Genomic DNA, 27,803 nt, shown 5'->3' on the forward strand with positions numbered 1-27,803 from the left:
CTTTAACCCTTCGTCCACCAAGTGACCACATTTAACTTCTGCACGTCTTTGTTTCCTGGAACTGTAATATACGTGTTGTGCTTGTAGTCCTTCTTTAAATAGGATTAATTAACGGTTGATAATGAAAGTTGTACAGGGAAAATTCATGTATCTATTGTTTAAAAGCACCAGATATGTCCGGTAACGCATAATCAATGTAGATTCTTATGAATAAAGCATTATAGTGTGAGTTTTTTAAATAAATAAATAAATAAATGGTCAAATACGTGCGGTTTTGTCCCATTTTACGCCACATTGCAGAAAGATTTGACGTAACATCATATCTTTATAGAAGCGTCGCCCTAAAGGCTGAACTAATCGATTGTACACGTACTCTATAGCGACTTCGCAGTGCAGAGTTGTAACTCTCACAAAAAGAGGCGTATGAATGGCGCCTTCCATCACGCAAGAGAGGTGAACGCATGAATGGGGCCACGTTCAGCCGCTCACTCGCTCGCCGAGAGAGAGAGAGAGAGCATTCAATCTCTATTTGTGTTCTTCAAGCCACTTAGACGCCCACCGTAAACACGGTGAATCATTCCCACACATCCTAATCACATACGAATAGCAGCCCACGTAGGATCGGATCTACACATGTGCCTGCAGGAATCACACGCAAGTGTTTAGTACTCCTCAGATCCAGCGGGTAGTCCACCGGTTAACTAGAGTTAACCTGGAACCAGGTCTTAACCCCGGAAGGAAAAGAGCAGAAATGAAAGGTCGGGTGGAAACGACACACACACACACACACACACACACACACACACACACACACACACACACACACACACACACACACAGGCAGAGTGATTTCCCCCGTCGTCTGATCTGGTTCACGTCTTCCTGGAGAGGAACGGTAGATAATAGAGGAAGAGAGAGAGAGAGAGAGAGAGAGAGAGAGAGTGAGAGAGAGGGAATCGATTCTCGACGCTCCACTTCACTCCAGTTTCCCTCCCACTCTGGCCTCACACCGCCGTCACCGCTCAAGGAGTTATTCCCTAAAAGCTCAAGCACGCATCTATTCTGGGATGAAAGTTTAAGAGAGAGAGAGAGAGAGTGAGAGAGAGAGAGAGAGTGAGAGAGAGAGAGTGAGAGAGAGGTTAGGCTTCCTGAAAATCTGTCATCTTTTTAGAAGTTGCATGAATCTTTTGTCAAAACCAGTTGATCAATGAAGCAACCAAAGGAAGCAACGCCCCCCCCATTTAAATATCATAGGAGCTGCATTCAGAATCTGCTGTGTCTGTGTGAGCTGGACTGGCTCCGCCCACACATGCCCATCTTGGGAAGAGGAGGAAGCACTTCCTCTCGTGGTGCCATGTGCCAGAGCAGAGCTGCCTAATTGTGGGAGGAGTCAAAGGGAGGGCCTACCTTGATTGGGATTGGCTAAACCCCCCGATGACACTATATAGGGTTTGATTTCTGATTGGCTGTTTGGAGCAACACACTTTTTAAAACCTGAGACAAGCCAGGGAGAGAGAGGACAGACTGTCTTCACTTCTGGGACGTCAGTCCAGGTATGGGGACGAGTAGTACTGCTGGAGAATTTTTACTTTAAGTAATGTAAAACTTCATGTGATTTGTTTGAGAGATAAACTGGAGGAGATGGAGAGAAGCCACTCGTCAGGTTTCTCCTGAATCTTAAGTACTTTGAGATGTGGTACTTGGCTCAGTCTACTCAAATTGATCACCAGCGAATACACGGGGTAATACTTTCTTCTTCACGTTGCTCGTCGTTCAGGTCAATGGAGGCGAATCTCAATGGGAAACGGAGGAGCAGGATACCCGGGGCGTCGTGAGAACGGCGGCCAATCGTCTCAGAGGGGAAAAGACAAAGAAGAGGAACAACGAGGCTCCGAGATCCATCCTGGTCTCGATGAAGACATCAGGATTTAGATCCACAATAAAAGAGCTGACAGCGGGAGGAGGAAGACGAGGCTCATCTGTCTAATCCAGTTACATCCTCAACACTTCACTGAAGAGAGAGAGAGAGAGAGAGAGAGAGAGAGAGAGAGAGAGAGAGAGAGAGAGAGAGAGAGAGAGAGAGCTATTCTTATTACTGAGGCCTGTTCACTCCCACTCTGCTCAAATGTGGTTGTAGGTGAGGAAGTAGACTCAGGAAACACTTCGGCGCGCACACACACGCACACACACACGCACACACACACACACACAAAACGTGGCAAAAGTAAGGACGGCTTGTTGAGCAGCTCCCTCTGGAGGCGAGATTTTAGTACTACAGCTCATACTAAAGTCACATATACACAGTGAATGAGCCGCTTTTTAAAAGTCAGACTTTTTGATTGACACATGACCAGAAGCCGTTAACGTCGCACGAGGCTTCAGTGCAAAATTATGTTTCATTACATTTTAAAAAAAAATAAAATTCTGATTACGTTTGAGGATTGCTTTTCTGTTTTTAAATCATTTTAACAGGAAAGGTCGTAACAAACAGTTAAAACATCTTTTAACAACGGAAAAAAAATTAATTTCTCCTTTAAAACCAGGCTGCATTTGTAAGAAACGTGCATCTGTGGGATGACTTTCAAAGTTACCGCATAGATTAAGTACTTCCTGTAGCGTAACTTCATACAAGATCTCCACCAGCGGAACGTCTCCACCCTCCTTCACAGGAGCCACAACTTTATTTCACAAAAGAGTCAAATAAAATGATGAATAACAACATGTTAGAAGATTTATTCATACGTTCCAGCTCTTTCAATAGAGTCACATAGATTTATTTTAATAACATTCTAACACCCAGTGTGACGGCTACCTAATAGAAATGGGTTTTTTTTAAATACAAATGTAAACAAAGATCCAGTACTTTACAGAAACAAGGTTCCACTCCTTTTGTTTTACAGTTTTTTAAATCTCCACTTTATCTAAATATTCAGGAAAACAAGTTGAAGCTTTAATGGGATCAGATCCTGGTACTTTGACAAACAGATTTTTTTATTGTATTAATATCTTGGCCACATATTTAGATGCATATTGAAGCAATAAAATAACAAGAAAAGACAAATCCTTCCGCTCAGGATCTGATTTAACTTGGATAATCCACTTTTAAGACCCCAAAAAAAACTCACAGATGCCTGCAACTGTTTTTGCTCTTTCAGAAAGTGCTCCGTCCTGATTGCACTGATCGGAAAAAAATTCCGAAACTAGACGAGAACCTTAAAAGGAACTCATCACTAAACATAAAACATGCCTCTTTAAGAAGAAATTTAAAATACAGAACGTCCACTAAACATAAAACTTTAAGTTGAAATTTAAAACACAGAACGTTCACTCTTCTGTTGTTGTTTGTTTACCGAGGCCTCGTTTACACAACGTTTCCAAGTGGAAATAGAAAACGCTCAGAGCCACTGAAAACACGACTTTTTGAAAACAGCTAAAAAGGTGGAACTTTTTGACAACGCTACGCCACTGGGAAAACAGGGGGAAATGCACATTTTTGAAAACACTACGTCTCCATGGAAACAGGGAGAAAGGCAGGTTTTTGAAAAAAATGCTCCGTCTCTGTGGAAAATCGGGAAACGCAACTTTTTGAAAACACTCCATCTCACTAGGAAACACAGAAACGATGCGTTTTCAGTGGAGACGTTGTGTAACCGGGGCCTGGGTGTGACTTCTTGACTCCTAAGTGGAGCGTTTCTCCACCCCCTGCTTGATGCCCAGCACCAGATGAACAAACCAGTTGATCTGAACCATCCAGCCCTTCTCCCTGCAGATCTCGATCTGGTCCAGAAGGTGGCGCTGCGCCTCGTCCTCGCTGCGGCCCACGGTCAACGCCTCGCGGATGTACTCGATGTCCTCCTTACTGGTCAGCTGCGGCATCCCTGTGGACGGGACGGGAAAACAAACAGTCCAACGTTGTGTTAAAAATAAATATATATATATATATATATATAAAACTATAATCTACATGAAGAGCGTCAGCGCTGTTCTGGTACCTGTCATCAGCATCATGGAGAAAAGGATGATGAGGAGGTTGGTGTGATGCCGAAGGGCGAGGTAAGCCTTCACACACACAGACTGAGACAGAGGACGAATGGTACACACACATTAATTCAGCAGAATGACTTAAAAAGTCACTTCAGCCATGTTTGATTTGCCAAAATACCCCCCCCCCCCCCCCCACAATGGTGCAATATGTATAAATGTAATAAATGTCCAACTCATTATGTAATAACGCTGCATTAACTTTAAAAAATCTAAAATCTAAGATCTAAAAAGGACATGAGCAAAAGCAAAGACTGACATAGAATTCTAGTCAAACTGAAACAGATTTATTTCCCCATTATTAAACATAGAACCATGTCTACAGATAAAAGGCAAAATTGATTAGAAAATGCACTAAATTATCAAATTTTCTTAAAAATAACGATTAACTGTTGCAATATGTAACAAGTTATTACAAAATGCAACAAATTATTACATTTTCTTAAAAATAACTAATAATTGTTACATTATATAACAAGTTATTACAAAATGCAACAAAGGTTGTTAGAAAATCAAGAATTTCATTACAAAATGACAGAATGACTTGAAAGTGTACTACAGTATTACATATTGCACCATGATTACATGACGCGGCGCCACAGGGTGGAATCCAGCCACGTCATCAATCCTCCAACAAAATCCTCTTTTCCTGCACCTGGAACTTCTGGAAGTGGGGGCTGCTTCTCTTTCCCGACGTTCCCATGACGTACAGGAAGTCCGGCGTGAGCACGAAGGGAACCCACTCTTTGCTGATTCCCATGAAACTCTTGTAATTCCCCAGGATGTGGCCGAAGTCGATGTGGAAGAGGTTCCCTGCAGAAGCACAAAGGGAACTTCAGTCGGCGTTCTTCTTCTCTTCTTCTTCGCACGCGCACAGTCAGCACTTGTGATCTACCAGATTCGGTGATCATGATGTTGTCATTGTGGCGATCGCCAATCCCCAGGACGTAGGTGGCCACGCAGTAGCCCCCGCACGAGTACAGGAACCTCTCCACCGCCTGCTGGAACTACACACACACACACACACACACACACACACACACACACACACACACACACACACACACACACACACACACACACACACACACACACACACACACACACACACACACACACACACACACACACACACACACACACACACACGGTTCAGTTTGAAAAAAGAACTGAACAAAACAAACCAGGTGTGTGAAGTGGAAATGTTTGCGACAGGAAGTCGTCTTTAAGCTTTGTCGCTTTCCTTCCTGTCTGTCACTTTGCTATTTCCTGTGAATGTGAAAACACAGCGGCTGCTGGGAACGGCGTGGAATCCTCAACGCTCTGCGTGCTTCACCTTGTCCTCGCCGGCGCACTTGTCCCGCAGCCACTGGTTGAGGATCTCATCTTTGAAGGCGCCGGTGCTTCCGACCACGCTCTGCTGGATGTTGGCGATGGTGGTGGCGTCCTTCACGATCTCAATCATGCCTGAGACGGAAAGCAACGCTTCAATTCAAAACTAAAAGAAGGTTTCAATGAATTTGTAGGTCTGAACAAACTATTAATAAATAATATAGAAATACACATAAAAATGTGAAAATACTTCGTCACATTGTGACGTCTACCACCGAAATAAAATTAAAACTACACATGCTCCATGTCGCTTTTGTAAATTAAAAATAAAATAAAATAAAATAAAATAAAATAAAATAAAATAAAATAAAATAAAAATAAAAAAGATAAAAAACAAATAAAAAAAAAAATAAAAAAAAATAGAATAGAATAGAATTGAACTAAATAAACAACTGCTGACAGAAGAATCACCAGAAAATACAAAAAAATTACCAACTGAAATCCTGGAAGGAAAACAGTTTGAACTTCAACTCACTAAATTCATGAACACTAAAAATAATCCGATGCAAATAGAAAATGATTGATAATATAGACTTCCCAGTGGAACTGAATGAATAAAACAAAAGAATAAAGCACAAAATGTTCGGAAGCCAAAGGAACTTTGTTTCATTAAACAAGTAAACATTATTGTTGAAAACATTTTCTACAAAACACATTTTAATAGATTCAAAACTTTCCTTGCTGAGCTTTAATTCAGAAAATCCTGTACAAGCTGTACAAACGTTCAGGATTAGACTTCCTGTGAAGCGAGTGACTGACCGATCCGGTTGCCGGTGGAGATGCAGCCGTACGGCAACAAGCAGAGGTCCAACAACTCCGTCTCCCAGATCGACTCCATGATCAGCAGAATCTAATAAAGAAGAATAATAATAGAAAGAGTTTTTCCTCCGTCGTGGGGGGGGGGGGGGGGGCATGTGGCGCGGCTCACCTGCAGGATGAGCATGTCCTGCCGGAGGTCGTCTCCGTCCTTGAAGATGATGCCGATGGGGTCTTTGGACAGCGTGGTGGGGTCGGCCCGTTTGAACTGCAGCCACAGGGGCTTCTTTTTGGACGCCATCACTTTGCACTGCTCGATCTTAAAAACAGAGAGATCCCAAAACGGTTTCCATAAAAATCTTTGTAGTTGAGCCGGGGAGAGAGAGGACAGACGGTCTTCACTTCGGGAGCGTCGGTCCAGGATTTAACTCCAGTTGAATCAGTGAGTGTGGCCAGAATAGAGACAAAGGTACTTGCTCACCAGCAGACCTCCAGCTCTCAGGCCCGGGTCATAAGGGACTCTGAAGCTCTGCGGCAGACCGGACAACTGCAGCGTCTCCAGCTTCTGACGTAGCTGAAACACCACTGACACACACACACACACACACACACACACAGTTACAGCTTCAAACCAGCTTCAACTGAATACACACCTACTCTTCGTGGCACGGCTCGTCTTCATCACCTTGTGCCGTCACGTCGTATTTCTCTGCAGACATGGCCTTGATCTCTCGGGTGACTTTCTGCAGAGCCTCGGTCATCTCCACCTGCAGCGCATCAACGTCTGTTCAGTCATCCGCCCAAAACCAACAAGCACCCCCACCCCCGAACCCTCACGCCTCGAGAAATACAGGACGGCGCCGACTGTAACCTGCTTCCTGAAGTCCAGCAGCATGGCGCCGCCGCAGCCTCGCAGGTAGGCCTCCAGCAGGACGGCGTAGCGCTGCTGGTAGTGCATCGACTGGGCGATCTCGCTGCGCAGGAACCAGAAGAGGAAGTGGCCGATACGCTTGCTCTGTGGAAGGGAGGGTGAAAATCGGATTGTTAACTCAATTATAACTCCTCGAACAATGAAGGGAACTCCGACCGAGGTCCGTTCAAATCACCCATCAAAAGGCTGCTATATTTTTACTATCAGATTATGAACGACCACCATGCAGCCTTCAAATCATGATGCTGCCTCCGCCGTGCTTTACTGGAGCATTAGAGGCTGATTTTTGTCCCTCAGATCAAACGTCTCATTACAACTGGAATGAAAGGTGCAATAACTGACTGCTGTTTGCTGTAGGAGTGTGTTTTTTTCTTTAAGGCGTTTTATTGCTCTCTTTTAAACCTTCGACCTCCTTGTATGTACTTACACTGAACCACAAGCACAGGTTTTGTGTATTTCATTGTTCTTGTAGAAATGTTCTACCTCTTTATATATCTATGTTTCACATGCACAGACTGCGTTTGTCAGTTTGTTGCTTTTAACAATGAAAACAACATTTTATTTAAAAAAAAAAAAAAATAGATTCTTCTGATTCTAAACTTTTACTGAGCTTCACTTTATCCTCGGAAATACCTTTTCTGTATATATTTATCTTTTAATGAATGAAAAAAAACATCCAGGCAAGGATGCAGCCCTTAAATCATGATGCTGCCTCCGCCATACTTAGACTGAATGTTTTTAACTGACATGAAACGCTATAAATATAAATATATTTTTAAATTAGGAACTTGTGGTTGTGTTTACTGTTATAGAAGCAGATCAGACCACATCGCAGGATTCAATAAAACATTAATACATATTTAGGAGCTTCAATCTCATGTTAGAACCACACACACACACACACACACACACACACACACACACACACACACACACACACACACACACACACACACACACACACACACACACACACACACACACACACACACACACACACACACACACACACACACGTCTTGTTCTTACCCTCAGAGCTCTTTTCAGCAGGAACCTGACGAGGGCGCTATCGTGGTACGGCTCAAACTTCACCGCCTGTGGACACACACACACACACACACACACACACACACACACACACACACACACACACACACACACACACACACACACACACACACACACACACACACACACACACACACGGTGAATCTAAATGATGTATATTTGTGTTAAACCTCAGTTGTGACGACATAAATAGATGATAGTTGGATAACCCAATACCAGAGGAGTTTTCATGTTTAATCAAACAAACGTAGCTGTGAATTCCCCCTGGAGGCTTTTCATGAGGCTGTGATGAAGTCAAATGACACAGACTGAATGCAAACACGGTCGCCCACGCTGTGAAAACATACCTGCAGTTCATACGTCACGTCAAGTCACTGCGCAGGTCGGAAGGTGTGTGGAGGCCGACGGATCATGAAGCGCATTTGTTTTGAATTAAATAGGTGTATTTTATTTTCGGTTTATCCAGCAATATGAAATAAAAATATATGAATAACAATATGAAAGCAATGTGAAAAAATTAACCCCAAAAATTACTTTAAAAAATAAAAATAAACCAATAAATAAATAAAAACATAAAAATTTAAAAAAAAATTAAAAACATGGCATAAAATAAATTCAAAAATTTAAAAATTTAAAAATAAATATGAGAAGCAATAATTACTTAATTATAAACGGTGTAATTCTAGTTAATATTTGTTGACACGTCATGTGAAATCAGATTTGAAAAGCATTTGATCATTTCAGAATATAATAAAATAAAATCTAAAATCTGATGGCAGCGACGGATCTCAAAAGCTTTGCTGCAGGCACGTTCAGAATGACCACAATTTTATCTTGATTAACTGTTTTGAAATGTTCCTGACCAGAAGCGGAATAAATTACTTTTTCCATCAGTTTTCAAACTTTTTTGAGTTTGTATATTCTGTTTATCTTCTGCTTTTTTTTATTAAAATAGGAGTTCATAAGCTTTGCTAATCATTGTTTTTGTCTATTTATTAAAACTCAGCATCCCGACGTTTTGGGAACAGGAGTTTTAAGGTTGTAGTCGGTGTGTATGCAGACACAAATATGCAAATTAAACTTGAATTATGAGCCTCCAGATATCAAAACGTGCTGATAACGGCACCTCGGATCAAACAGGGAGACTTTGTTTGCTTCAGGGCGGCACCGACGATATTCATGCAAATCCCACCACACAGTGAAACATGGAAAGTCACCAGGACACAAACAAGAATGCGAGACAACATTTATCCTTATCCTCACTTATCCTCGATGCAACTGCAATAACATGCCTTCAAAAGAGCCACATTGCACAGATCTTTTTTTTCTTTCCAACAATTTGACCATAAAAGGAGGTTAATGTTTCTTGGTTGTTAATTCCAGCTTCTAATCTTAGATAAGCCCCAACAGGAGGAGTATTCATGAGGCACAATGGAGGTTTTCACAGGGCCATTTTCTAGTCAAATGTGTTTATATATATATTGCTGTGTAGATTTATGTCACGATCAGATCATACAAAGTGATATGTGGAGACACACCTGAACAAGCTGGAGGAGATATCTGAGCACGTCGTCGTCCTCCAGCGTCTCCAGCTTCCTCACGGCCATGGAGCGAACCTGGGCGTCCGAGTAGTGGCAGTCCAGCAGCTGCATGGCCAGACCCACGTCCAGACCGCTGAGGAGGAGGGACGCCACACGTTTAGGCCCGGGCGCATCAATGTCATCACCACTAAGGATGAATTCAGCTCTAATTTGGTCCATTGCCTCATGAAGCCATATTATTATTGTTGTTGTTGTTGTTGACTGATTCATCTTCAGAGCCGCAGGCTGCAGACCTCGGACTTAAACTTGGTGTTGTTTTGTGACATGAATAAATTAAATGCTGACTCGGCTATTTTTAAAACTTTGAAGGTGTTGGGAATCACTGGTTCAGAGAGCGAGCGTGGCGGCCATTTTTACCTGGTGTCCCAGGCGCTGCTGCGGTCCAGCAGTCGATGAGTGGCCAACACGTCCTCCTGTTTGCCCCACCGCACCGAGCCCAGCAGCTTCGGGTAAGCTCTGAGGACAGGGAGTCGGAGGAAATCAAGACATGCACCCACTTTTTAGCGTTTTAACGTTTGGCTGTAGTGTTTTACTGCGAGGACTGGTCGGAGCGGCGGCGAGTCACCTGGGGTCGCGCATGCACTCGTGCCTGAAGTGCCACAGCAGCTCCTTGTCCTCCGGACTGAGCGGGTGCAGCGGGTCGGTTCTGACGATGGCCTCGAACTGCTTCTTCAGGTGGTTGGGCATCTCCCTCTGTCCTCTGTCCCCCCCGTCGGCCTCCTCGCCGCCGCCACTGCCGCCACCGCCGCCGCCCTCGCGGCTCTTGGGCAGCACCACCGGGTAGCAGTACTTGTCCAGCAGGATGGCGACGGCCATGGAGGACGCCTTGTCCGGGTTGGTGGCCGAGGTCAGCTTGTCGGCGTTGATGCTGCTGCTGCTCTCCTCGCTCTTCTCGGGCATCTTCCACATGTGGAGGACGAACTCGCCCTGGCGGAGCAGCGAGCGGTGGTCCACCAGCAGCAGGTTGACGTAGTACAGGAGGCGGCTCTTGGTTTTTCCTGAAAGCGACACGTGGGGAGGGGGGGTGAGGCCGCGAGTTCTGGAAACGACGGCTGATCAAACCCGACGCGACTTTACCGTCCAGGTTTGCGCCTCCTGCAGGACTGTCCTGGTACGATCCTGCCTTGGAGTTCGGAGTCTGCGGCTGCTTCCCACAGATCACCTGGAGAACCAACAGAACGTGTTCAGGGATTTTACAGACGTCTCATCACCTCTGATCTCAAACACTTCGAGTAGGTCAAACATCTCATTATGTCCCGCCGACGCCTCTCGGCAAAACCGCATCACACTAGTGTGATTCAGGTAGAAGTAATGTGATTACAACGCAGCGGCTGTTGAGGGAAAGCGTTGACCTGCAGGTTGAGGCGAGCTCCTTTCGGCAGGTCCTTGATCTTTATGTTAAACTCCAACCAGCAGTTCCACAGAACTTCTTCATTGAACGTCTTGGAGGTCGTCCTCTCCTGAAAGAAAAACCACAAAGGTGAAACACGACGAAGGTTGGTTTGTATTCTAACCAAGGAGTAAAAAAAAAATGTATTTAAAAAAAAAAAAATGTATTTAGTATAAATTTCAGACATGTAATCAAAACATACAGAAAATGCATAGATCTAGTCAGATAGATCGAGATCTACATAAATATATCTAGATCTCCATAGATAGCTAGATCTAGATCGAGCTGACGCGTGCGCAGACACACACACACACACACACACACACACACACACACACACACACACACACACACACACACACACACACACACACACACACACCAGGCGAATGTTGTCGGGCCGAAGCCGGAGAGAAGAACATGCAAACAAGTCACCTGAGCCAAGAGCTGCTGGCCGTGGAAGATGTTGGCCTCGATGTAGACGACGAGCTCCGGCACCTTTGGGAGAGACGGGATGTCGACGCCCAGCACCTTGACCCTGAACTTCCTGTTGCAGTCCCACATGGAGATGGTGAACACTCGCTCGTGGTCCTTCTCCTCGATGGTCAGCTGCTCGTGCGTCCCTGTGAAGGAGAGAGTTTAGAAAGACATCCTCAAACACACACAGTCGATCCGCCGGCTTTATAAAGGGATACCTGCCACTCCGGTGCAGTCGTCCACTTGGGCCCAGTCCTCCTTCTGGACCTGGTCCAGGTCGGGATCAGGAGGCGCCTCCAGGACCAGGTGGATCTCTTCCCCATTCTTCAGGCACTGACGGATCCAGTTGAAGTCCTGAAGAGGTTTCTCTCCATACAGGTACTCCTCCCTGTGCGGGAGAAGAGTCCTCATCGTAAACAGTCCGATCTGATCAGCGACTCCGCTTCTTGTTCGTGTGTCTGGAAACCAGATCTCACTTCCTCCACGTCGGGGTTGTGGAAGCGTGACGTACCTGCCGCACACACGCAGCACGAAGTCTGCCTCGCACTGGTCCTCGGCGATTCCCAGCAAAACTCTCTTGTTGGCCATCTTGGAGAAAAAGCTCGACAACACCTAAAAAACAAAACAAAAAGGAAAACGGTGAGAAACATGTTGAAGCTTTGAGAAACTTTAACTTCTCTGCATTTTTAACCTCAAATATTTGTGGTTTTATTCCATTTTAAAGGGTCACATTCTGCAAAATTCTCTTTCTAAAGGTTCTCCAGCAGTACTACTCGTCCCCATACCTGGACTGACATCCCAGAAGTGAAGACAGTCTGTCCTCTCTGTCCCTGGCTTGTTTCAGTTTTAAAAAGTGTGTTGCTCCAAGCAGCCAATCAGAAATCAAACCCTATATAGTGTCATCGGGGGTTTAGCCAATCCCAATCAAGGTAGGCCCTCCCTTTGACTCCTCCCACAATTAGGCAGCTCTGCTCAGGCACATGGCACCACGAGAGGAAGTACTTCCTCCTCTTCCCAAGATGGGCATGTGTGGGCGGAGCCAGTCCAGCTCACACAGACACAGCAGATTCTGAATGCAGCTCCTATGATCCAATATTCAAATTGAGGAAAATCAAGGAGGAGCTAGAAACTTAGAATACTGAAGGTTTCTGGACCGACCAGACCAGGAGGAGGAGGAGAACAGGAGGAGGAGGAGGAGGAGGAGGAGAAACGATGGAGGATATGAAGCCTTTAAAATCTTAAGTCTTGGCTCTTAATTGCATTTCAGTGCGGTTCAGGTGAGTTGTACCTGTGACGGCGTGTCGTCGATGGAGACCTTGATGGTCTGGCTGGCCGTGCCGATGTGGATCACAAGCAGAACGTGACCATTATTAACCTGAAAGAATAAAACCAAAAACATAGTTTCTCTTCACATTCACCGCCCTTAGAACCTCGGTACCAGGTACCACAAAAGTACCTGGTACCAGGTACTAACACGTAATGGAAAAGCGTCAGTGGCGAGAAGAGTCAAGTCGAGTAGGAAGTCGTGGAAAAGCGCCATAAGCAACCTGACCTTGGCGAACAGTTGCTCTGGCACCGGCTTGCAGGTGACCCAGGGGTCCATGGAGTACAGCTTGGGGTCCCGGTCCAGCAGCTCGATGCGCCGCGGCGTCAGCAGCTTCCTGCGGGTGAACTCCAGCTCGTCGTCGTGGACGTTGCTGACGTCCGTCACGTCGTAGCCGATCAGGTAGTTGAGGTGGCGCTGGTAGTGCACGGACTCGTCCGACGGCTGTGGGCGGGGCACCAGCTGGATCCGCCCCACGTCCTTCTTCAAGGCTTGGCGAGAAACACGGGAGACGTTTTAATCGCCGCCGGAAAACGTCGGCTGGGCGTGCGGCGTCGGGCCACGGTACCTTTCCAGTAGCGGATGCAGTCCAGCGTCTGGAAGACTTGGTGTTTGTCGTAGATCTCACAGACGGTTCCTTTCTTCTGGTAGAGCAGCATGCAGTGGTCTGGAGAGAACCTCTGGTAGAAGTCCGGACAGAGGTTCAACGTCACCGCCTTCAGCCACACCTGAGCTTTCACCTGTGGAACAAACACGTTATTTCATCTAGAAAAAACAAAGACGTGGCCAAAATCCCCACGGACCTGTTCCACCGTCCAGTTTCCCGCCACCTCCAGCGGCAGGGTGTCCGGAGAGTTCCCCCCCCGCGTGGCGGTGGGCAGGATGAACTCCACCGTGAGATGATCCATGGAGGTGCAGGACGACGAGGTGATGGCTTTCTTCCTCCTCCTCCTCCGGCTCTCTTCTCGCAGGACTTCGGGTTCTTCGTCGCTCACCTGCATCTGCTGCCTGTCCATCGCCTAGCTTACACAGACGGACACGCAAATGAAACTACGGCGGGATCAGAAGCCGATGTGGTGAGCTGCGTGGAAAACACTTTCAGAGGAAGTGCACAGATGACAGAAGTAGATTCTTACGGAAGCGTGTTGCATTCACATGAAATTTTTTTTAATTGACTGTTTTTCTGAAATAATGACAATTATCTCAGAATTCTGAGATAATTATCTCATAAATTCAGACAAACTGAACCGATTTTTGATTTTTTCAGAAAACTTATATCATAAATTCAGAAAACAGAGCGAATGCTAATGCTGCAATGACCGATATCATTAGTCTCAAAGCCACGCTGTCAGGGTGAATTTATAAAAACACCCATAATGCAACAGCTGTAGGAGTTTTAAGGACATTTTACTGTATTTTGCACCAGAAGGCTTCATTAAAATTGGCTTCATGTTGAGACTGAAGTCATTTTCAGTAGAGATAGTGAAAATATAGACATTTTCATCAAGTATATTGAACAAATGAAAACTTTAAAGTTTAAATTTAAAGGTTATTAAGGCATTATTTTACCAGTCCGAGCCTCTCATGATGAACTGAATGTGGTTCCTGAACTAAAATGAGTTTAACACTTGTCGTTCTCTAGTTTCCTCCCACATTTTAAAAACACACAGCTGATGACTCTAAATTGGTGTGAATGATTTTCTGTCTCTCTCTATTTGTTCTGTGATGGACGGTGACCTTTCCTGTGTATAACAATGTGTTTCCTAAATCCAAAACGTTTTGCTTTGTAGGTCTTGAAACAACATAATCAAGCCCGGACTGATTATTTCAACAGCTTAAACTAGTAAATTCTCATTTTGTCGTTTATTTTAGAAGGTAAATCATTTATTTAACAACCAGACATTGGCTAGTGTATCACTCTCCATCTACGGGACACTTCCTGATTTAGATGTGTGTAAAAAAGAAAAGCCTGATCATTAACTTTTATTAAGAATCAGAGCTTGTTCTGAAGTCACAGGATTAAAAGGTCTGGAGTTTCCCTTCTGCTTCTGTCAGCAGAGGAAGCTTTGAAAAGCAGGAAGCAGAAACAGCCTCCTTTTTTTTTTTTTTTTTTTTTAAACACATTTAGTTCTGAATTAACTCTGAAATCTAACATTTAAAACATTCAGATACACACGGACTAACCGGGTTTGGCTGTAAAGTAACGGTCCTGCCGCCCGCATGATAATAAACTCTTACTGGAGGCGTCGGTTCAATAAAACTTCGAGTTTTAGTCGGTAACTCACCAATGAACGCGGACGGCAACAGAACCGACGGCTTGAGGCGACAGTTCAGGCATCTATGCTTGATTGCGATGGAAAAACGAGTTAAAATGAAGAATAAATGTGAATAGAAAGCCAGGGTTGAGGAAGTGCGGCGTTTTACAGTCTGAAAGTTCGTCAAACTCAAAACTAAGTTTTTCTAGTTGAAAACAACGAAACCACTTTCTGGGTCCTTCAAAGTAAAATATCACTTTGGTGTTGTCGGGGTAAATTTGATACTTTAAACCTTAAAAATGGGTATCTCTTGCATTAATAAATCTAAATTAATAAAATAATTAATACGTTTTAATGTGTATGTCGTATTTATTTAGTATTTCTAACAGCAATATTTTGTTATGTAATAATCGCTTCCGGTTAGAATGATGTTATCATTTTGAACTTGATAGTTTGCCGCCATCTAGTGGTTATTCACTGTATTACTCAAACTTCATATAGAATAGAATAGAATAGAATAGAATAGAATAGAATAGAATAGAATAGAATAGAACGATAAAAGTATGTTACATCGTCATTGTGCCTCACCAGTAAACTTCATGACAAACTGACTACAAAACTTTAGTTAAAGATGTAAATAAAACATTTTTGTATTTGAACAAAATGTAATACAAAATATGAAGAATCCTGAATTTCCTCTTCTTTTTTTTAAATGCTGCCAGTTGCTTCAGTCTCCAGTGAGCACAGTTTGTACTGAAGAACAGAGGATTTTTCCTTGTAAAAATGTATTTCGCTGGTAATCCTGCTGCAGTCAGACATTCGGTTACAGATTACATCGTTGTGTTACGTCTGCAAAGTTTACTGAACCAGATTTACCCTCAGTAGACTCAAATCAGGGTACTTTTAATGAAAAATGTCACTTAATATTTTTTCTTCTAAAACCATTGCCTGGGCCGGATTACCAGTGCTGTATTCTGCTTTGTCCTTGTCTGAGTATAAGTGAAGTAGCTGCATAATAACACAAAACACTGTATTTGAAGCGTAGAGTAAAGTAGTAACTAATATATTATAAAGACAAGTCTTCAGAAATTGATGTAGTGAGTGAATTGAGAGGTTTTTTTTAAGTATTGTTTGTTCTGCATCAGTACTTTAGAGCAACATTGAGTAACTTTTAATTACTACCCTGGGAAAAGTATTGCGAAGTGTCTGAATCTCCATCATATCAACCCACCCACAGTTTTATTGTTGTGGCGACGATCATGAAGGGGAGTGCCCTCGCGCCGAACCGACCAATGAGACGACGAGAAGCAGGATGAGTGACGTCACGTCCGACCAATCAGACGGCCTGTGAAATCGCGTACATCCCGCCCCCCCTCCTTTTCCGTACAAGGCGACTGTTTTGGTGAGTTACGGAAAGTTCATTGAATTCGTTCGAGCGTTTAAAAGCGTCGAATTTGACCCGAGACTCCTCCGACGTGGTGGTTTTATTTCGAATCCGCCACGGGAGTGACGGGAACAAGCTGTCAGTGTGTATTTCGGGCGGGTTATTTACCGTCTGGCAGCTCGTGCCTGAAGCTTCATTGTTGTTTTGTTGTAACGCGTTTTGCGCCACGGCCACAAATCGACTGTTTTTCTACCAAAATAACGATCAATTCAATCCGGGAATGTCTCTTGGCGCGATATTTAGCCTTCAAAATCGATTTTTGTCGGTGTTTTTGTCAACGCAACGGCGACACTTTGTTTACAAGCGCCTCGTCTGAAGTCGCACAAACGGACGGGAAAGTGTCGGTAACGTCGCGGGACTCGTCTCGTTATTTGTGGTCGAGTTCGTGTTTTTATTTCTTATTTGTCTCCTTCGTTTCGATTTCACTCACTTCCACGGTATTTTACCCTTCTCCGTGTTGAATGAATGGGCTCTCAGTGCGCATGCGCGCGGGATCCCAGAAAGTTTATAAACAAGACTCGGGTCACATGACGAGATAATTATGAACCAGATCTCAGTGAAACGTGTCGTTTTAACTGCGTGTCGGCACGGATTCTATACACTGGGGCTCTTTTGAGCAACATTTTGACAACAAACGTTAAAAAGGAGCAGTGGAAACTTAACTTGTTGTTGTGATGTAACGTCAACCACTCCCGTGTCACCCTATGTCACCCCAACCATTTATAGCCTATACATCTACAGCCGACTGTAGGATTGAGTTTCTGTGTGACAGGGTTTATGTGGGTGACACAACACAAGCAGATGCACAGGTTAGCGTCACTCCAGCTCACGTATTTTGAATTATTAAGGGAAGCAAAATGTAAACATGGTGACATCTGGTCCAACTGTGTGTGTGTGTGTGTGTGTGTGTGTGTGTGTGTGTGTGTGTGTGTGTGTGTGTGTGTGTGTGTGTGTGTGTGTGTGTGTGTGTGTGTGTGTGTGTGTGTGTGTTTCAGAGAGACATCATGGTGTGGGAGGTGGCGACTCCAAACAACCCCAAAAGTGTCCACGAATCTGAGCCTGAACACGCAGGTAACTGGCACTGCACCACTAACAAGGAGGGAATTCACAAGCGATGGGAACGTGGAGAACATCTGTGGCTCTACACGCCACTCCTCAGGTTGAAACTGTGATCGCCACGCCAAAATAAGAGTTTATTCCAGAAGCCACGAAGCACATTAAAAGTTACATAAGCTTAACTTCTTGTGTAAAATCAGCTTCCAGCATGACTTCATTATAAACCTGGTGTAAACCTATGCGACACGAGTCAAAAATTACTTTACACACTTTATATAGTGTGATTTCAGATTTTATTAAATCAAACTACAATAATAATGCTTTAAATAATCACTTCAATTGTGTTTTAGGCCAAACGATCATACATTCTATAATTAAATTGTGTTTATTTCTAATTTTCTTTCATATACTCATAACTCTGATAACAGATATCGTGACAGATGAACCAAACTATCAGTCCAAAACTAAAATGAGGATGTGTTTTGATTAAAAACAAGCCAATAGAGGAAAATCTGGAATTCTGAATAATGAAAATATGTTTTTGTAAAGATATAGCACAAAAAGAAAAAACTCAGCCGGGTCAATTTAGAATGAAATGAAAGGGTTAAAAGTTATGCAGTTTTCACTTCTTGAGTGAAAACATTTTTAATTATTAACTTACGGAACAATTTAATTGCAGTTTTGCTATAATCTGGCACATTTACAATTTGTATATGATTGTTCATTAATGTGCGTCGTCCCTATAAAGAAAACGATCTATGAACGCTGAAGGCTGTCGCCCCGGCGTCTCCATAGCAACATATGCTGAGCCGCAGGTTGTTTTTGCAATTTATTGAGAAATGTTTGTGCTTTTTTATATCTTTAGAGCGTCGCGGGGTGTCGTGAACAAGCTGCACGTTTTGACATTCGAACGATTCAAATGGGTTAAAGATGGTAGGCGGCGTAGCGCCGGACGGAAGAAGTCAGAGTAACAATAGAAAGTTGCGTCCCTGACGTGTGAATGTGAGGAGTCGTTGACACATTCTGGAGTTCTGACACGAGTCATCCTGCTTCTCTCACCCTCAGGAGTGATGACGGACGCAGACGGACGCCGGCCACACGATCCGCTCCGCTGTGACGAACACTTCCCCTCCTCCCCCGCGTTCCCCACCAGCGACACCTACATGGAATACGGTGTGTAGGACACACACACACACATACACACACATACACACACACACACACACACACCACTCGAGGACCGACTGAACTGACCTCCTCCTCCTCCTCCTCCTCCTCCTCCTCCTCCTCCTCCTCCTCCTCCCAGACGACCTGCCGGATCTCCAGGAGGTCCAGGAGGAAGCCGAGTCGACGGTCGTGCCCGTCTACCAGGTGGAGGTGGGCGTGTCTCACCAGGAACGCCGCGCCCGCATCCCGCAGCCTCCGGACACACACTGGCTGACCCAGCTGGCGCACATCGCCACCGGGCCGCAGAGTCCGCTGCTGCAGGCGGCGCCTCGCAGCAGGTAGGCGCCAGGGATTCAAAATTACTCAGAAGCGGCGATGATTGAAACGTTTCATGGCGGCGGTGCCAAAGATAAAGCCTGCAGGCCGAGACCGGCCGGCCAGAGGCTTCAGTCGTGACAGACCACCGACAAAATGGTGGAAATGTTGGATTTTTAAAAAAAACATTTCTCCGAACCCGTCCTGAGATGTCGGTGATGCTGCCGTGGAAGATGGTCAACTAGCATTAGCCTCATGCCACGCTGTACGAACATGCAGAATCAAACAGCCTCTAAAAGAAGCGTTTTGACTTTCCACGACAAGGTTTCGTTAGAATTGACTTCATGTGGAGGTTGTAGTCATTATTTAATACTTAGTAGAAACAGACATTATCCATCATGTATTCTCTGCAACATAAAAAACCTTGAAATTTAAGGATTATTATGGTTATTTTTGTTTTATGGCATTCAAAGATGGACTATATCTGAATATGAGGAGCTTAAATCTGCATCTAAATCATCCAACATTTAATATTTTATCCACCTTAAGGTGGCCTGAGTCGATCCAGGCTTCCAGTGGGTGAAGATCAGGAATCCATCACAGACCGAGAGGAAGTTTAATAATCTGACTAAAAGCTTTTTTCTTTAACCTGGAATATCTGGAGGAATTTCTCTTTCTGTTGTTGTTTTTAGTTTTTTTTCCATCTGCATAATGGCGAGCGTGTGGCTGGTTCAGCTCCGCAGCTTTTCCTTTTAACACCTTGTGGTGCTTCAGGGATGAAACGCTGGAAAATAGCTGAAGAATTCTCAGAACATTTTTCCTCACAGGACTGCTTGTCTTGTTTTTCTTTTCTTTTCCAGCTCCTCTTCATTCTGCATCCAGAGCACCCGCCGTGATCTACATTCCTACGCTCGGCCTCCTCCTCCTCCTCCTCCACCTCCACCTCCTCCTCCGCCTCGTCGGCGCAGCAGGGTAGAACTCATAATTAGTCACGTTACTCGACCTCCCGCTCTCGTTTGTGATCGTGAAGCGGCTCGGGTTCTGCTCACCGGGTCTGTTTATTGAGTGACGATGACGCCACGCCTTGATATTTCCACAGAGGAGCAGTGAATGTGGCTCGGCAGTGTCGGTCAGATCCTCCCTGTCTGATGAGGAAGACACGGGCTGGAGCTTCTCCTGCCCCCCCACCGCATGGCACTGCTTTCTCAAAGGTGGACAGACGCAAAGCCCCTCGGCCTCTAACAGTCCGGGACTGAAAACGAGCCCTCGCGCCTCAGGCTTCCGCGTCTCCGTTTTGATTTCGGTGTTTCGTTCCAGGGACCCGCCTGCGTTTCCACGCCGGGTCGAACGTCAAGTGGCGGGACGCGGCGGTCCTGGAGGCCGCCGAGGAAGACTCCGGTGACGAAGAGCAGTCCGGGTCTCTGAAGGTGCGCAGGAACCTGTCAGAGTGAAGCGACTCCGCACGGCAACGCCAATAAAAGCCGCTCTCTCCGCAGGGTTACGGCTCTGAAGGCCTGAAGCTGCTGGAGCAGGCGGACATCGTGTTGTCGGGTCAGGCTGCCCTCCAGTTGACCTTTGACCCCGGGGCGTTTGGAAACGCCCCCCTGACCGCCCGCTGCCAGCTCGACCATCCCTTCTACGTCAGAAACAAAGGTACGGCCAAGGACTGGAGGCAAAGGGACGACGGAGCGTAACCCCGACGGTTCCTTCACCTGCACTCCGTTTGTCTCTCAGGGTGGTCGTCGTTCTACCCGAGCCTGACCGTGGTGCATTATGGGATACCGTGCTACGAAATGGAAGTGGGAGACGTGTGCCTTCCTCCGGGACACAGAGACGCCAAGCAGACGGACGATTCCCTGGTTTTTGACACATTCAAGAGGTGAAGAACCGACAGTAGAAGCTTCTGGTTCAAGTTTTCAGTGTCTGAAATCCGTCCAATGAGACGGCAGAACAACACCAGGCCATCACACAGGAAACACTGATTCACCGTTTAACCTCAAACATGTGTAACTCGTCTGCCATCTTGGTGAGTAGAAACAGGAGGCTTCCTAAAGGAGGTAAGGAAAGGTGTTAGGAGGCTTCCTAAAGGAGTTAGGAAAGGTGTTAGGAGGCTTCCTAAAGGAGTTAGGAAAGGTGTTAGGACGCTTCCTAAAGGAGGTAAGGAAAGGTGTTAGGATGCTTCCTAAAGGAGTTAGGAAAGGTGTTAGGAGGCTTCCTAAAGGAGGTAAGGAAAGGTGTTAGGAGGCTTCCTAAAGGAGTTAGGAAAGGTGTTAGGAGGCTTCCTAAAGGAGTTAGGAAAGGTGTTAGGACGCTTCCTAAAGGAGGTAAGGAAAGGTGTTAGGATGCTTCCTAAAGGAGGTAAGGAAAGGAGTTAGGACGCTTCCTAAAGGAGGTAAGGAAAGGTGTTAGGAGGCTTCCTAAAGGAGGTAAGGAAAGGTGTTAGGAGGCTTCCTAAAGGAGGTAAGGAAAGGTGTTAGGACGCTTCCTAAAGGAGGTAAGGAAAGGTGTTAGGAGGCTTCCTAAAGGAGGTAGGAAAGGAGTTAGGTGGCTTCCTAAAGGAGGTAAGGAAAGGTGTTAGGAGACTTCCTAAAGGAGGTAAGGAAAGGTGTTAGGAGGCTTCCTAAAGGAGGTAGGAAAGGAGTTAGGTGGCTTCCTAAAGGAGGTAAGGAAAGGTGTTAGGAGGCTTCCTAAAGGAGGTAGGAAAGGAGTTAGGTGGCTTCCTAAAGGAGGTAAGGAAAGGAGTTAGGAGACTTCCTAAAGGAGTTAAGGAATGGTGATCACAATGTTGTGACAATCAGACCACACTTCCACTAGGTGGCGTAATAATAATCCAACAGAGGTGAAGGTTAGTGACGTCTGTCGTGGTGAACAAACTCCAAATGTGATCAAAAGTAGTATAAAGGTGGTTCCTCTCACGTTCCCCTGAGGCTCTAACCTCTGATGTAACGTCAAATATCTGAAGGTTTGAATGTAAATCAAAGGAAAAGAGGAACTAAAGGGAAACGGCTGCAGGTGAATAAAGAACCAATCAGAGTGAGACCAGGCGGCACTAAAACTGGCTCCTGAACATTATTCACTTCATTATTCACAGACGGGCTTGAACTCCAGCGTTTCTCCTGACACACTAAGTTTGTTCTGTTTGGACTCGTGTGTCGTCATTCTGAGTCTCTGAATATTAATGAGGAACGTGAAGTTTCTCCCCTTGTGGAGTTCAATGACATGAATGACCAAACTGTCTCTACTTTGTGTTCGACTCTACTTCAGCTATGATTTCACTCCCCTGGACTCCTCGGCGGTTTACGTGTTGAGCAGCATGGCGAGGCGGCGACGCGCCTCCCAGTCCAGCGGGGGCGCCGTTTCTCCGGACAGAGACACGCTACGAGGTCCGGCGCCGCAAACGACGACTCGCACAGGCATGTGGCTGTGTGTGTGTGTGTGTGTGTGTGTGTGTGTGTGTGTGTGTGTGTGTGTGTGTGTGTGTGTGTGTGTGTGTGTGTGTGTGTGTGTGTGTGTGTGTGTGTGTGTGTGTGTGTGTGTGTGTGTGTGTGTGTGTGTGTGTGTGTGTGTGTGTGTGTGTGTGCTCACACTCCTCTGGTCTGGCCCACAGATGCACACAGCCACAGCCATTCCCACTCCACCAAAAGCCAGCAGGCCGGCGCCCCGGCAGGTGACGGCGCTCCGGCAGGTGACGGCGCCACGCCCGCCAAGTGCAAGCGGCCGATGAACGCCTTCATGCTCTTCGCCAAGAAGTTCCGGGTGGAGTACACGCAGATGTACCCGGGCAAAGACAACAGGTCGGATGTTGGCGTGTGCGTCACACCGGCACGCTGTGTGTGTGTGTGTGTGTCCTTGTCTGATGTGTGTGTGTGTGTGTCCTTGTCTGATGTGTGTGTGTGTGTGTCCTTGTCTGATGTGTGTGTGTGTGTTCCAGAGCGATCAGCGTCCTCCTCGGCGAGCAGTGGAAGAAAATGCGAAACGAGGAGCGGCGGACGTTCACGCTACAGGCCAAAGCTCTGGCAGAGGAGCAGAAAAGACTCAACCCAGACTGCTGGAAACGCAAACGAACCAACTCTGTGAGCACACACACACACACACACACACACACACACACACACACACACACACACACACACACACACACACACACACACACACACACACACACACACACACACACACACACACACACACACACACACACACACAATTATCCCATCAGGTTTAAATAAAAGACAATACATCCACATAAACACACGATTTCAATAAATTACTCATAAATCGACTCAGACATAATTTCTACTTAAATAATTAAAGGCGTTAATTCCCTTAATATTGTTTATGTATTAATGTACAATCTTCTTAAGTGCCAACTACAGAAGAAGAATTCCCACTAGGGGGCGCCAGGATGACGGCAGATTAGGATCATGGGTAGATTGTACGCAGATTATTTGTACTTCTGTCTGAGTGTGCGTCTTCTCTCCAGGGCTGTCAGGGAAACTAAGGCTCGACAGAAGAAAAGAGGACGACTGACCGTGCCTGTCGGAGTACACACACACACACACACACACACACACACACACGTTGAAGTGACAGAAAAGGAGCTATGCATCCCCCGACACTACACGCCCGTACAGCATCGGGTCTCGTCCCGATCTGAACGTGTTCGATTCCCTCTCCGGCCCTCTGAAGGTGCTACCCGTCGTCGAAGTGCGACACATCCTTATTTTTCTACGAGGACTTGAGCTCTCCGAGCGCCACGGCGTCTCCTGCCTCGCCTCGGAGCGACGGGGCAGACCAGCGCCACGCGACAATACAAACACCGAGATCCTGACCGACGTCAGTTTCTCACCAGATGCTTGAACCCGGTGGAAGTTTGTGGTACTGCAGCGTTTTAGCCAAAGTAGAGAATGGAGCCACTTTCCCCAAATCATTTAAGTATACATCTTATTTTACTTGTATTTGGACTCAGTGTTATTGCACAGAAGACAATATATATATTTTAACTTTGCTTTTATGTACAATATAATATAATATAGTAAATAATCCGGGGTTTTACTCACTTCAGACTTTAATTTCTACGAACACTTGTGCATCTAAGTCAAAGTACCCTGTGAATTTTTTTCTTGTGTGTCATCCGTGAATACATCGATTGATTATTTTTGCCGCCACTGGTTGAGAATAGGATCAACCAAACGGAACATATTTATGGTTCAGAATTTTAGCCTGGATTACAGCTCGTGCCATCGAATCAAAGGGGGAGTAGTTGGTTATAAAAAAAATAATCATGTTCGATCATGAAAAGACTCAGGAAAGTATCGAGGGCTTTTGTGTGTTTTGTATGCGAGTAACGTCACGTTTTCCTCCTCATGCATGAGAGAAAATACTTCCTCTCTTGTCTCTACCAGGGAAATCTCATTAAGATTTATAAAAACAACAAACATTGCTCCTCACATGGGATTTATGTTTGATTTTTTACACATTATAGAAGTCAAATTATACTAGTAAGTCAGGTACTATAAGTACCTGATAATCATGCTTCGGCAAACATCCACAGAATCACCACTAGATGGCAGCACTGCTATCTGACGCAGATTAATTTCACCCCCTCAGCGATAATCTGTAATTTAAAAATTCAGAATTCAGCCAAACTGGTCTACTTAAGTGTGTGAGAGGTCTGAGTGGAGCTTTGTGTGAAAATACTTTAGTTTAATGAGGATTGTTTGTTCCGCTGAAGCAGCTCGACTCGCGATGCCGGAAAATATCGTCTTCACGTTTGTGTAACGGCAATCCATAACGAGAAATCAGACCGAGAACCAGAGGCTGGAAGCGTTCTTATCGTCTCTTTTTGTCTCAGTTCATCCTGTGAACCTGCTTTTTAATTCCCACTTATCAATAATAATCATATTTATCTGGTTTCTAAACACTTAAGATCTGAATAATGAAACAGGAGACGAGCGAAACGCCTCAGTAACGAGTCTCATTCTCACTGCAGAACCAGGCTTCATTCTTAATGCACTATATACACTTTATTATCTTACGTGACTGCTACGGTAATGATTAATATGACTAGAGAAATATCTATTTTTTTTTGGTTTTGACTTGCTTTGGATTATTTGTTCTGTCATGTTCAGGTCAAATCGATGCAATCCAGTGTAACTGTAGTTTAAAAACAATAAAAACACATGAGAAACTGAACGCGCCGCCTCGTCTTTCTTGCCCACGATGAGACCGGAGACGAGTTTGAAACAAAATCTTTAATCTTGTTGCTTTTGTAACACACAGCGCCAACTTGTGGCCGGAGAGCGAAGTGAAGCTGCTACAGAAATCAGAGAGAACATTCCAGTAAAACTAAAAAACATGATCAATATGTCCAGGCTAACGTGGTCAAACAGATCCCCCACACAGTTATATAGAGATTTATGTGTAAATGACTAGAAAATCTGGTTTTTCTCCTCCTTCTTATAGTAAAATAGAAAATATATAGAGGTACAGTATAAACATGGGTAATTTGGCCTTTCAGGGTTATTTACAGGTTTTATTTCCAGTGAGGACAAATCAGCTGCAGCAGGATGGAAACGGTCGCAGCACGGACACGTAAAACACTCCCCGAACAAACAACAACAAAAGTCACCTTTTGTGCCCGTGTTAATAAGAAAAACAAAAAAAAAAATTTAAAAAAGGGGGAAACGATCTGGTTTCACACTCAAAAGATCGGCGCCGGTAAAGCAGGTCGAAATAACCCCTCGGTAGTTTGGCATGTTAGTCGTAGCAAAACAGGTGGACTCATGCGAAAGGCACTGGGGGCGAGAGACCATGGGAACAGCAGCCGTCGCTTCTCGCTCACTCGTGAGACTTTTTAATGGGAACGAGACGCAGCGTAACGTGCGTCGGGTAAAATCCCACCGAGGCTTTTTAACCTGGAAGGGGCTGGAAGGAAAATCCTCAATCTGATGGAAATTACTGTTATTATTGGTTTTATTCCATCTGAAATGGTCAATTCTTTACGTGAGGGTTGGGCAAAAAAAAAAAAATGTAAGATTTATGGGATTTGTAGCTAAAAAGGATTTTTAGAGTTTTTTGGCGTTTTCACGTTCCGTGTTGATCTTTTGCTTAAATCTGGTTAAAGCTTGATTTTGCCTCATTTACTTTTTATTTTGGGATTGTTTATATGTATTTTAACTCTGAGGACAATCGCATTAATAAAGTTGTACTTTTGACAATATATCTGATGTCTCTGGTCTTTAAGTGCATCGAGGGATAAAATAAAATAAAATTTTATTTAAAAAAAAATTATAATTTTTTGGGCCAAATTGCCCTACTTTACATTTATCGGCCATTATTACATTATCGGTTGTTTCTACCTCAAATTTAGCAGGAAATTTTTACATTTTTTTAAATGTACTTATTTACTGGACTTGAAATTTTGAAAAAATGGAATCAAGATTTCCAGACTAAAAGAAAAAGTGACGGAAAATCATGTAAAAAAAAAAAAAAAAAAAAAGAAGCTTTTTATCAGGAGATAATTCTTATTGAGCAAAACTGAAGTCCGTTTAAGTCTCGTCCCTCAATAGTCGTGTTAAAATCTCACGTGGCCGTTTGGGGAAAAAGCGTCAAACAAATAAAAAGATTTAAAACGTGTTAAAATTGAAATGGTGAAATTTGCTCGTCGCCGTTTGGATCCGTTAATAATAAAGTGTTTAATGGTGTAAAAACTTTAAATCCTTCCTCCTCTCACCACCGTCGTCTGCCTTCATTAGTTTTTCCTAAAAATCTGTCACAGTTGGTTCGTTTGAAACGGATTCAAGTTTTAGTTTGAAACTTTGATTTGAACAAACCCGCCGTTTCCTCCTAAACGCTCTTTATTCACTACAAATCCTAATTGCCGGTTAAAACTTTAACATTTTCTTTCATTTGCTTATAAAACTAATTGATTTTAGGAGAGTAATATAAAATCAAGAGCAAAAAAAAAAACATGATTAAAAAGAACATTTAATAAAAGAACATTTAAAAAAAAGTTTTTTTTAATAAAAGGTTGGTCTATACCTGGAATCACTCCGACGCTCTTTTTAAGTAACATGATGGATTTTATACGTTTGTTTTCTTAAAAAAAAATAAAATAAAAACTTTATAAATTATTGGCCCCCCTTTTGTTTTTGCTGCTTCAGCAAATTTTGTAGTTTCCTGTTGGAAAGGCAGTGACGCTTTTATTTTGTAATTTCCACATCGGTAACAAATGGCTTTATTAACGAGTGACCTTCAGACTAACGCCTCACAGAATGAGCAAACGGTTTTAAAAGAGGGAAACATGAAGACGTTCCTGAGGAACTGCGCTCGTTTGTAATGTCGTAAAGTTCCCCTCCGATCAGCACATAAACACGCCCGGTCGCCATAGAGACGCAGGAAACGCGTCTGCGTACTCGCCGTTGTTAATATTTATAAACGTACTGTTCTCTGTGCGTGTGTGTAGTGGCGGCCAAATGAAGCTTCATGAACCAGTCTTTATTTTCTGAAGCCACTAGAGGGCGCCGTCTGCTCAACGAACGTTTAAAAGGCGCACTTCACTGCTTTTGGCCTCCATCTTCAAAC

The 27,803-nt window shown here is 44.5% G+C and overlaps 2 protein-coding genes across 3 annotated transcripts; one reads left to right on the plus strand and one right to left on the minus strand.

Annotated features, from left to right (window-relative positions):
- Positions 1 to 2,970: 2,970 nt before the first annotated feature.
- Positions 2,971 to 15,432, minus strand: pik3cg (phosphatidylinositol-4,5-bisphosphate 3-kinase, catalytic subunit gamma). Of its 2 annotated transcripts, none has more exons than XM_080492026.1 (24): positions 15,266 to 15,432; positions 13,784 to 13,999; positions 13,549 to 13,720; positions 13,209 to 13,471; positions 12,945 to 13,031; positions 12,168 to 12,268; positions 11,875 to 12,044; positions 11,615 to 11,802; positions 11,142 to 11,249; positions 10,867 to 10,951; positions 10,355 to 10,787; positions 10,147 to 10,245; positions 9,727 to 9,862; positions 8,150 to 8,215; positions 7,061 to 7,204; positions 6,875 to 6,956; positions 6,671 to 6,774; positions 6,362 to 6,508; positions 6,193 to 6,283; positions 5,378 to 5,508; positions 4,937 to 5,048; positions 4,697 to 4,854; positions 3,993 to 4,074; positions 2,971 to 3,878 (listed from the first exon to the last, which is right to left on the minus strand). In XM_080492026.1, exons 2-24 carry the CDS (start codon positions 13,994 to 13,996, stop codon positions 3,679 to 3,681), a joined length of 3,372 nt encoding a protein of 1,123 aa, XP_080348152.1. In that variant the 5' UTR covers positions 13,997 to 13,999; positions 15,266 to 15,432; the 3' UTR covers positions 2,971 to 3,678. The 2 variants fall into 2 exon arrangements, with proteins under 2 accessions (XP_080348152.1, XP_080348151.1); XM_080492025.1 differs by having other exon boundaries at positions 13,784 to 14,003.
- Positions 15,433 to 16,610: 1,178 nt separating this feature from the next.
- Positions 16,611 to 25,858, plus strand: LOC308127458 (HMG box-containing protein 1-like). The gene is made up of 13 exons (XM_080492514.1): positions 16,611 to 16,637; positions 17,675 to 17,750; positions 18,801 to 18,908; positions 19,042 to 19,240; positions 20,078 to 20,189; positions 20,317 to 20,428; positions 20,535 to 20,644; positions 20,714 to 20,870; positions 20,952 to 21,096; positions 22,482 to 22,630; positions 22,825 to 23,011; positions 23,149 to 23,290; positions 23,701 to 25,858. Exons 2-13 carry the CDS (start codon positions 17,684 to 17,686, stop codon positions 23,716 to 23,718), a joined length of 1,506 nt encoding a protein of 501 aa, XP_080348640.1. The 5' UTR covers positions 16,611 to 16,637; positions 17,675 to 17,683; the 3' UTR covers positions 23,719 to 25,858.
- The last annotated feature ends 1,945 nt before the right edge of the window (positions 25,859 to 27,803 follow it).

This window comes from Lipophrys pholis, assembly GCF_963383615.2.
Source record: "Lipophrys pholis genome assembly, chromosome: 22".
NCBI classification, from domain to species: Eukaryota; Metazoa; Chordata; class Actinopteri; order Blenniiformes; family Blenniidae; genus Lipophrys; species Lipophrys pholis.